This window comes from Ochotona princeps, chromosome 1 (assembly GCF_030435755.1).
Source record: "Ochotona princeps isolate mOchPri1 chromosome 1, mOchPri1.hap1, whole genome shotgun sequence".
Lineage (NCBI taxonomy): Eukaryota > Metazoa > Chordata > Mammalia > Lagomorpha > Ochotonidae > Ochotona > Ochotona princeps.
Window position 1 is genome coordinate 131,531,666 of NC_080832.1, and position 11,648 is coordinate 131,543,313.

The window sequence follows — 11,648 nt, forward strand, 5'->3', positions numbered from 1 at the left end:
CTGCACTGCTGGTTGGACTGCAGGTTTGTGCAGTCTCTATCACAATCAGTAAGGAAAACACTCAAACAACTGAAAATCTGCATACCGATGATCCAGCAATAGAATTCCTAGGAATATATCCAAAATACCTGTTACACGAGAAACCTACGTGCACCCCTATGTTCATATAAGCACAATCAATAATTGCAAAAACTTGGAAGCAGCCGAAATGCAAAACAACACATGACTGGATAAGAAAGCTATGGTTTATTTACTCCATGGAATACTACTCAACTAATTAAAAAAAAATGAAATGCAGTTCTTTGTGGCCAAATGGGCCCAACTGGAAATGATTTAGCCATGGGAAATGAGCCAGTCCCAAAAGGTTAGATACCACATGTTTACCTTAATTTAAGATGAAATGATGTCAATCTGAAAACTAGTACCTGTAAATTGTAATATTATTTCATCCTCCAACAGCCTGTAACATATGCAAAAAGATATTATAATGTAATCAATGAACCAGCAATCAATGTGAGGCGGACTGCTCATGATCTACATCAAAGAACTGTAAAACCTAATGCACTTTTAAGACCCTATGCTTCTTGGTAATGGGGCAGGAGAGCAGAGAAATATGCCATCTCCCTAGAATGTGTGAGGAAGATGTGAAGTATAACGTATCAAGAACATAACAGGACATTTTTTTGGGGGGGGGGGAGGTGTGCAGGAAAATCATTAACACCATGGTGAGGAGTGACTAATCTTTGTGTCCCACCTAGCAAAGCATGAGCCAATCCACGCCAGCTCTTTCCTGTCAGATTTCAAGCTCTACTTTCTGTTGTTTGTCTATTTATTTTAGGTTTTTTTTAGTTTGTATGATTGTTTGTTTGCCGTGAGGGGTTTTTGAAGTAATCCCGATGGTCATTGCGAGGGAGGGCGGGGGTCCAGAGGTGGAGCCAGGCTCGGACCAGAGAAAGCTCTCCTCCCTGGTCCTGAAGGACGTTTATTGTTCTTCTGTTTCTGTGGACCGCTCAGGGCTTCTGGTTGTCTTTCTGATGATGTTGGTTTCTGCACGTAGTGTTTGGACTTCTTCCATCCCCTGTGGAAGCTCCGGTTGGGGGTGGGTGACCTCAGAGTACTCAGCCTCCGAGGGCATCCAATTCCCTGTGGCCTCCTTGGCAGTTGGGATATAGTCCTTGTTGCTCGTATTAATAGTTTGTGGTGAAGGTCTGGGAGTCTTCATGGTTGGGATCCAAGCTTCCTCCTTACCACCTGCTCTACTCTGGAGTGCCCCCCTGCTCCACGCACATGACCTCCTGTTAAGAGGTTGTCAGGATCGCACCCGACTCCCCCCTCATGCATTGGTATAGTAGTTTCACTGTTGTTTAGTGCCGCTTTGAGTCCATTGTCTATGAATTACCAGATTTGATCTTGATAGGCTATATTGTACTTTTTTTCTCACTCTTTTTATGGTCCTGAAAGATTTCCCTGCACTCCCTCCCCATTACAGGCTAACATAGCGTATTGAGGGTATAGTAGGTTTTACAGTTTTTCGATGTAGATCTTAAGTATTCTGACATTAATTGTTGGGTTATAGTTTATATCGCATTATCTTATTGCATTGGATACAGGTTGTTAGAGATTGCAATAATATTACAATATACAGGTACTATCTTCCAAGTTGTCATCTTTTCATCTCAGATTAAGGCAAACATGTGGTATTTAACCTTTTGGGATTGGTTCATTTCTCTTAGCATGATGGATTCCAGTCGGGCCCATTTGACCACAAAGAACTGCATTTCGTTTTATTTTAATAGCGGAGTAGTATTCCATAGAGCAGATGAACCATAGCTTTCTTATCCAGTTTTCTTATGATGGGCATTTTGGCTTTCTTCCAGGTTTTTGTGATTGTAGATTGTGCTTCTATGAACATAGGCGTGCATGTTGGTTTCTTGTGTAGGAGATGTTTTGGATATATCCCTAGGAGTGCTATTGCTGGATCATATGGTATGTTGATTTTCAGTTGTTTGAGTATTCACCAAACTGATTCCCATAGAGGCTGTACAAGTTCTGTACCTTAAATGTCGACAAATATCTTGTTAGAGTTACAAGCCAGTCTAAATTATCCCCAAATCTGCCAAGATCAACAAAATTATACTTCAACACAACAAATGGCTAAATACTAAAATGAAATAGACACGAGACAGCTGAATGGCACCTTATAGCCATTTTAAGGTATATAGCAGTCGGTCCTGTATATAAACTAAAATTGAAATGTCAATGAGCTAATCATAGGTTGTGGTTAGGACTTGCTTTTTTTTCTTTTCTTTTATTTATTTTTTAACATACTGGTTACTCAAAACCATGTCAATTCCATAATATTACAAATTGCTGTTGATGTTATATTGGGACTCTTAATTGACTGTGATGATACTCTACCAGCTCTAACTTCGGACCAGAAATGGTCTCCCCAAGAAACTGTTCAACCCATCTGGACAATAAGTAGCTGGACTCCATGCTTGGTATATGTTTGCAATGAAAGAATCTTGATTGAATTTGAACTGTAATGCTGCATCAAGGTGGAGGAATCCACCAGGGGGGAGGGGAGGGGGAGGGTTGGGGGGATTCCCAGAGCCTATGAAATTGTCACATAATGCATAATAATTAATAAAAATATAAAAAAGGAAAGTAATGTTCCTCCTTGAAAGATACAGCATCATGCAGTATCGCTTATGAATTGCCAACATTTTCAGATTTAAAACTCAGTAACAATTGTAATTTACTACAATCAAAAAACAGCTTTGGTTTTTGCTACCTCCACTAGCAAACAAAAACTGGCTCATTGCTGGCCAGAGGTTCTCGCTCACTGGAAGCATGCACCACACAGAAATGATTAATGTCCCCCTCAAATTAATTTCAAGCTAACTCAGCTGTTTTCATTTTCCCTAAGTAAACACTAGAATAGAATTTTCTATTATAAACAGCAATAATCCAGTCTTGCTTTGGGATATACCGTTTCCTCTCTGATCAATATATGCCATTTCATAACTTCACACTGTAAAAGACCTGGACTTATACTAGTCACTCATTCAACATGAGACATCATTTTGAGAGCAAGGGAGATATTCCCTTTGAGTCATTTGATCTTAATAATCTAAACACATGCTATATGAGGTAAGAAGCATTTTCTTCTCAAATGAATCAAAGATCAACTTGCCCAGTGAGATCACCTGATTCAAATCACTAAGCAGGTGACTTCATAAAGCAAAAGGTGGAAATGAATGAGAATTATATGAAACAAGGCAAGTTTTGAGAACGGTTCTCATCATCTATCTTGTTTCGCATTCATCTGTTTCAGTATACATCTGCCTTGACACACGATGCAATACTGGTCATAGCAGAAACTTTTCGCTAGTTGAGGCGGCCGCGAGTGGATGTGTCCCGGAGAGGCAGAGCTGGAGACTGTCTAGCAAATGCTGCTGTGCCCTGGAGTCAAGGCATTGATATTGAGAGAGCGCTGAAAATGGTGCAAGTACAAGGAATGACTGGAAACATCCAATTTGATACTTATGGACGTAGGACAAATTATACCATTGATGTGTATGAAATGAAAGTCACTGGCTCTCGAAAAGCTGGCTACTGGAATGAATACGAAAGGTTTGTGCCTTTCTCAGATCAACAAAGCAGCAATGACAGTGCATCAGCAGAGAATCGGACCATAGTGGTGACTACCATTCTGGAATCACCATATGTAATGTATAAGAAGAACCGTGAGCAATTGGAAGGAAATGAACGATATGAGTGCTATTGTGTTGACTTAGCCTATGAAATCGCCAAACATGTAAGGTTCAAATACAAATTGCCCATTGTCGGCGACGGGAAATATGGCGCCAGGGATCCAGAGACTAAAATATGGAATGGCATGGTTGGGGAACTTGTCTATGGAAGAGCTGACATAGCTGTTTCTCCACTAACTATAACACTGGTCCGTGAAGAAGTCATAGATTTTTCAAAGCCATTTATGAGTCTGGTAATCTCCATCATGATAAAGAAGCCTCAGAAATCAAAACCAGGCCTATTCTCTTTTCTGGATCCCTTGGCTTATGAAATCTGGATGTGCATTGTCTTCGCCTACGTTGGTGTCAGTGTAGTTCTTTTCCTGGTCAGTAGATTCAGCCCTTATGAATGGCACTTGGAAGATAACAATGAAGAACCTAGCGACCCACAAACCCCTCCTGATCCTCCAAATGAATTTGGAATATTTAACAGTCTTCGGTTTTCCTTGGGTGCCTTTATGCAACAAGGATGTGATATTTCTCCAAGGTTTGTTTCCGTGTCATTCCCAATGTGTCCTTGTATCCTTATGGCCATACTCCATCCCTGTACATCTGTCATTCACTCATCTCAGCTCCAGATTTCTTCCATTTAACATTCCATTCAATGAGAGATTATCATTGAGCCATTTTGATTAGGTCCATGAACTGAGGGGTCACTGCCATGGCTTTGGATGTCTTTCATGCATTTCTGTGGGATAATATGTGTACATACATTACATTTAAATGTTTAAACTCTGGCAGCAATGTTGGCTAACATTAACATAATTCATATAAAACAAAATATTGAACTCAAAAAAAAAAAGAACATGACAGGAAACTTATAGACAACAGACATGAATCAGCATTAGACAATAGTAAAACTACAAAGATATACAGGGGAAATTAAGAGCAATCCTGAAAACCTTTTAACAGGAGGTCATATGCACAGAGTAGGAGTGATTAGGATTAGGTGGACAGGAGAAGGCTTAAGGATCTCTGGTGACTACCAGATCCTCAAAGAGGACTATCAGTATGGGCACCAAGGTCTACATCCAACTTCCAAGGAGACCATGGGGAATTGGAGTGTCTTTGGAGTCTGAGAACTCTGATGTCTCCCACTCCCATTTGAATTTCCCACATGGGATCTAAAGTAAAAAACCCTCCTTGAAGGGTTCAATGCCACCGGAACAACAGCCCGGAGCCATGAGTGGTCTGCAGAAACAGAAGAACAATAAACTCCCTTCAGGACTAGGGAGAGGAGCTTTCCCTGGTCCTTGCTTTGCTCCAACTTTGGATCCCCACCCTCTCCTGCAATGACTATCAGGGTTGCCCTGGAGACCCTCCCCCCACCAAAAAAAACCAAAACAAACAAGCAACAAAAAAATTAGAATAGACAGAGAACAATCAGGAAAGCTTAGAACCAGAGAGGAAATAGTCAGCTGGGAATCACATATACCTTGCTAGGTAGGACATGAAAATAAGTTATTCCTAACTAGGGTACTGAAGATTTCTCTGCCCATCCCTCCTAAAATTGTTCTGTGCCTCAACTGGTGACATATGCGCTGTTAAAGCTATAAGCCAGTTTAGACTATCCTAAAATCTGCCAGGTTCAGTAAAAATTGTGCTTCAATACAATAAACAGCTTAATACTAAAATGAAAATAGATCTGAGACAGCTCAATAGTATCCTATAGCCATTATAGGTGTGGATAGAAGTCAGGTTGTACATGAACGAAAATTGAAATGTTAATGAAGTAGTAACAGAATGTGGTTAAGAGCCTGCATTTTGTAACTTATTCGTCACTCAGTGCCATGTCAATTAACTCCATAATGTTGCAAACTGTTGTTCATGGTATGTTATGGCTTTTAATTGATCCGAACAATATTCTGCTTGTTCTGCCTTTAGACCAGAGATAGTCTCCTCAAGAAACAGTTGAATTGATCTGGACAATAAGATACTGGACTTCATGCATGGTGCAAGCTTGCAATGAAAGGAACAAGACTGGATTTGAACTATGATACTGCAATAAGGTGGAGTAATCCACCATGGGGGAAGGGCAGGAGGAGGGGTTGGGGAAACCTCAGAGCATATGAAACAATGCCATAAAATGAAATGCAATAAAAAATTATTTTCCTTTAAATACTGAACATAGGTCCACAAAGAGGGAGCTGTGATTAATGAGGTTCCTATTTACTGAAAACAGTCTTTCCCAGGATCCATTGAAATAGCCTGATATCCTTATTGAGCATTTTGTAATTGGGAAATGGTGCAAAGTAAGAAAGCAATCTGTGTTTGAATTTCCACATGGAAAGAGAGTGATCAAAGCAGATTTTAAAACTGAGACACGTCTTGCCAAAACAATCATGAAGGGGGCTTTCAGAAAGAAAAATCCAACAAACTGTGAGGATTGATTTATAGAGATTGACAGAGGAAAAGAAAAAGAGAGAGAGAAACCTGGGCCTCTTTGCTTATGGCTGCAGCTGGAGGAGTTGACCCTATCCGCCAGGAGACAGGAGCCTCTCCTGAGCCTTCCACGTGGGTGCAGTGACCCAAAGATTGGGCTGCTTTCCCAAGCCACAGGCATGGAGCTGGATCAGAAGATTAGCCTAGCCTCAAGGATCAGTATTTTATAAACAATTTTTCAGGGAAAAAAAAATTAATACTCAGGCCAGGTCATCCTAATGAGAAAAAAGACAAAGGTCTCTTTAAGAGACAAAATGCTATCTTCACACCAAAACTGTCTTTATCAAGACAAAATTAGTGATCTCACCCTTCTGAACGTCTTTTTGCATTGCTCGGAGCAGGTAGACAGGACTGTGTGTGATTCTAGCCACCTGATTAGTTGCTGCTTTCTCCAACCCCCCTAAATTGTTCATAAAAGACTCCACACTATCAGGTTTCACTGTGTATCCTCCCATGTATTCACCCTTCTAAATGCTGAGGCAGGAAATTTTCCAACTGAAAAAAAGCCCTGCTTTGCTCACATCCCTGTCTGCATGACTTTTCTATATAAGAATCAAGATTGCCTTCACTGTCCTGTGACAAAAATCTTATTATTAAAAGAATGGGGGGCCCGGTGGCATGACCTAACGGATAAAGTCCTCACCTTGAACGTGCGAGGATCCCATATGGGCACTGGTTCTAATCCCAGCAGCTCCACACCTCATCCAGCTCCCTACCTGTGGCCTGGGAAAGCAGTTAAGGACAGCCCAAAGCCTTCGGACACTGCAGCCGTGTGGCAACCTGGAAAATGTTCCTGGTTCCTGGCTTTGGATCGGCACAGAACCGGCTGTTGCGTCTCACTTGGCTTCAGCGCGAGCCGCATTTTTGGGGGGGGGGGGTCGGGGAGCACGGACACGGTAGTGTTTATTCCGAGGGGCCACCCGGGTGTCGGACACGGATAGCTTCAAGGCACTGGTCTCCCCTGTGGGGTTCCCCACGCAGCCTCGTTCAGCCCATGCCCCTCCTCCAGGGCTAGGAGACACTGGGCGGCAGGCGCGCCACTGCTGTCTTCTCCACCACGAAGCCGTAGTTGTACTCCTCTTTGATGTCGGCCAGCGACTTGATGGTCAGGTCCGCAAAGGCCGACAGTACAGGGGACCACAGCTTTTGCCTTCAAATCGGGGGTGCAGGGTGAAAGGCACCATGTCCATAGCGGAGATGCCGTACCGGCTGGAGGCCTCGTAGATAGAGTCGTTCCTGCGCAGGGTGGAGGTGCGAGCCCAGCTGGGGCAGGGTGCGCTCGGGGCTCTTGCTGGGCTGGCTGGGCGTGTCCAGCGAGAGGCCCTGCAGGTCCCAGCTGAGACCCCGGGGTTTGGGCACCGGCTTGGGCACCTTGACTTTCCGGCAGCAAACAGCAAAGCCGCCCATATCCCTGACCCGCAGGTATCCAGGCACCATCTTGGTCTTCCCACTCAGCCTATTTTTTTTTTTTTTTTTTTTTTTTTTTTTTTTATGGCTCACTTGGCTCCTCTCTCTCTCTCTCCTCCTCTACGTATATCTGACTTTGTAACAACAACAACAAAAAAAGAATGGGGTCTGATAGGGTGACCCAGGAAGTTTGGAGGTTGCCAGAGACTCTCAATGAGGTGGGTTTCAGTCCTGGCTGCTCTATTCCTGATCCAGGTCTTTGCTAACATATCTAAGGAACCAGCAGAAAATACCCTGTTTGTCTGTGCCCAGTTGTCCATGTGAGAGACCTAGACGAATTTGTTACCTTGTCACTTGGACTGGCCCAGCCTGGAGCACTTGATTCAGTTGTGGAATGAAGCAGAGAATAGAAAATGCCTCTTTCTTTGTCTCTGCCTGACTCTGTAATTCGGCCTTTCAAATAAAATTACATGATAATGTTCTTCCTAATGGCCATTTTTCCTTATTTTGTTTTAAAAATACAGCCTGCAGAGAGGCAAGATGGCAGCATAGAGTACAGACACGTTTGATGAGATGGAGAATCTTTAGATAGGGAGAAGTACAATAAGTAGATTACAGGGAAAAAATAGGTCTCAGGCAGTAAGCAGAGGGTACCTGGAACCCCCCTGGACACAGGGAAGCTGCGCAAACAAGATAGCAGTGTTGTAGTGGACCGAAGAACCCAGCAGTACTTGGCAAGCAGCAACTCAGACCCCGGCGATCCAGGCTCCAGTGACCCAGGCTCTGGTGATCCAGGCTCAGGTGATCCAGGCTCCAGCGATACATTTCCAGAGCCAGCCAGACATCCAGCAGTGGCCTCCACACAGATGTTGTGACCGCCAGGTGACAGCCTGGGTCCATGTGGGGAGCTAGGAAAGAGAGTATAGTTTGGGAGCAGACAATCAATCTGAGTGACTGGGACCAGCCGCAGGCGGAGATAGTAGGGGACTCAGGGCGCCATCTTGTGTGGAGAGGCAGAATGCGGAGTTGACAGAGCAGCACAGAGGCTCCTTCCAGGCTATTCACGTGGAACTGACCCAAGGGGCAAGGGGAGCACCAGCTTTGCTCCCTGCAGGGTTAGTGTGGTCCCTGGAGCTGAAAGCCAGCAGCCGCAATTCTCTGCTTGGGGGCCTTCCCAGGTAGCGGGGCAGCAAGTGCGGACCCCAAGTGAAGATCCAGAGTGGGTGTATTGCTGGTTAATTGCATTGAGCTGAGCCCACAGCAACAGCCTTGCAGCCTATAGGGTCTGTGTGGTCCCTGGAGCTGACAGCTGACAGCCCCCTGATCTTTGTTGGTGCCCCTCGGGCACCATCTTGGACACTGAGGCAAGTGCTCCAAACACTGATAAACTGCTAGAGGAGGAGTGGTAAACTGTGCATGCCCTAATTCAGCAGCTCTCAGATAACAGTGTCATGGGACCAGACATTGTTACACTGAAGGGAGGACAGCTGAGTCACCTAAGAACTGACCTGGGGACAAAAATACCACCACCTTAGAGCACTGCACAGGCTCCACAGAAAAAACACCCCCTACAAGGCACGCCATCAACTCCACCAAAATAACCCCAGGAAGTCATCAGAAACAGCGACACACTTTCCCAATGATGAAACTATTGTAGTCACCAGTGGATCATTCCCCAGAACATCACCTTGCAAGGGAAAGCATCCTGGATGCAGAAGCCAGGGGGCAGGTGGAATTGCTGGCACTGTCCCTGGACATCCGTGTGGCTGGCTGTGTGAGCTCTCTGGATGCAGAGGCCATGGGCAGATGAAATTGCTGAACCTGTCCCTGGACAGCTGTGTGGCTGGCTGTGTGAGCTCTCTGGATGCAGAGGCCAGGGGGCAGGTGGAATTGCTAGACCTGTCCCTGGACAGCCATGTGACTAGCGGGAATCAGCTTGCCTTCTCTGAGATGCCACTGCACACAGTGCTGTGAAGACAGGAAGTGCCTTGTCTATCCCACACCTCACTTGGGGTCTGTGAGCAGAAGGTGCTGTCCGACGTGCAGACGGGTGAGTCTGCTGGGTGCTGTAATCAGTGGCCTGCCATCACTGCCTGCCCCTCCCACTTGGAAAAGTACTTTCCTCATTCTCATCAGATCTTCTCCATTGTAAGAATGGGAATAAAAACATGGACCTTTTCCACAACACACTCTGTGTCAGGCATTCTTCAAAGGGCTTTCCACGAACTCATTTAGATTTCACAAGAACACACAGCAAATGGCACTGTAAGAATTCCCATTTCACAATTGAGAAAATGGAGGCAGAGGCCCCTGCTGTCACCTGCCAACAGAAGAGCATGTGACCAATAGGTGGTTGAGTCAAGAGCCATGTAGGAGGAAAGGTACAGCCTGTAGACCCTGAGAACACTCAGCCAACCAGTGCTTGGACAAGGAAAGTGAGCCATGGGAAGGGGCAGGTCCGCATCCAGCCCCAGCTGCAGGTCCAGCAGAGTGAGCTGACTGACAGGTGCATGTCTTGGTAATTGACAAATGATGAAGGGATCATAAATAAAATAATATGCTATTGATAAATACATGACAGAATATTTGACCCTTCATGGTCTCAACCATTGGAAGCAGTATTCCCTAAGAGAGTGGGGGTAAGATACACACAAAGGCTTCTGGTGAATGTTCAGGAAAATGACACATTCTTTGAAACACAGGAAGCTAAAATGAAAGCAGGAGAGACGGCACAAGCAGTGGCCTTGCAAGCAGTCTCTGCATTTAAATCTCACATTTCTTCCCTCTCATGACCTGTGTGACTTTGGGAGAGCCACTTTGCCTCTTTAGCTGTCAGATGGTGATAAACCTGGTTCCTTCCTCCTGGAGTTTTCTGAGGGCTCAGTGAGCCCACGCAGGGGCAGGCCATGGAACAGGGGCTGACATGCAAGGAGCCCTCCATACCTGCAGATGGACCCAGATGAGCAGGAGGAAGGAAGACTCACTGGGCACAGCCTCCGTGCATTGTTCCTGGGGCAGGCCTGGCCACCTTCTCCTCTTCCACTCGCCAAATGGCTACAAGAGCCATGGCTGGACCAAACCAAAACCAGGAGCCAGAAACTTCATCCTGGTCTCCCACATGGGAGCCAGGGGTCAGAGTGTGTGGGCCATGTTCCTCTGCTTTTACAGATGCATTATAAGCCAGCTGGATCTGGATTAGCAAGAATTCAGACCAGTACTTAGAAATAAGATGCAGACAATATAAGCAGTAGCTTAACAGTTGCGCCACAACACTGGTCCTTAAGGTGATTTAGAATATACATACTAATATTTTGTTCTAACATGATTCTTCCAGGCTTTTATAGTCACATGAAGAATTGCTTTAAAAATGCATCACCCGTGACTTTCTCAGCCCCTTCAGGAAAACCGTATTGGGAGATCAGCCTCTAATTAATTTATGGGCCCAGACAGCTCCTCACCTTCTGCTCCATAAATTCAGTTTCTGGTGAAAAATAGATTGAATTGGCCAAGAAGAGGGAATTCCTAGAAGTCTGAAGACAGTGTGAAGCTGCCTGCAGCAGGCATAAACAGTGTTTGTCCTCTGGTGTTTCATCTTTTAATAATTCATGCAGATTTCTCCTTTCAGTGCCTAATGTGTCTGTCTGTTTAATGTAAAAATAATGGCATAAAATGCTCAGTGATTAAATGGAGTTTCTTCTCCCTTCCTCCTCCCAGTGAACAAAAATCAAGCTGATTGAATTTGTAAGAAGTTGCATGGTTGAAACAGAAAAAAAAAAAAAAAAAAAGACACATGGAGGTTGGTGACAGCCATGTTGAAGTGGCACAGAACAAGTTATGTGGACCTCCTGTACTGCCCTGGTGTCAGTGTCCTGGCCTCTCTGAACCTCCTAGCCAGCCCCACCTCTCATCCCCACCGCTTCCGACACCCCAGCTACACCAAGCTTTTCGAACTCCCTGAAAAATGTACACCTTTAGGGGCTGGCC

The 11,648-nt window shown here is 44.9% G+C and overlaps 1 protein-coding gene and 1 pseudogene across 1 annotated transcript; one reads left to right on the top strand and one right to left on the bottom strand.

Annotated features, from left to right (window-relative positions):
• Positions 1-3,141: 3,141 nt before the first annotated feature.
• LOC131481422 (glutamate receptor 3-like) lies at positions 3,142-4,408 on the top strand. Its single transcript, XM_058670385.1, is given in 2 exon segments — positions 3,142-3,153; positions 3,338-4,408. Coding segments are annotated over 2 exon segments (1,083 nt in total).
• Positions 4,409-7,137: 2,729 nt separating this feature from the next.
• LOC101529221 (multivesicular body subunit 12A-like) lies at positions 7,138-10,731 on the bottom strand (annotated as a pseudogene).
• Between the last annotated feature and the right edge of the window lie 917 nt (positions 10,732-11,648).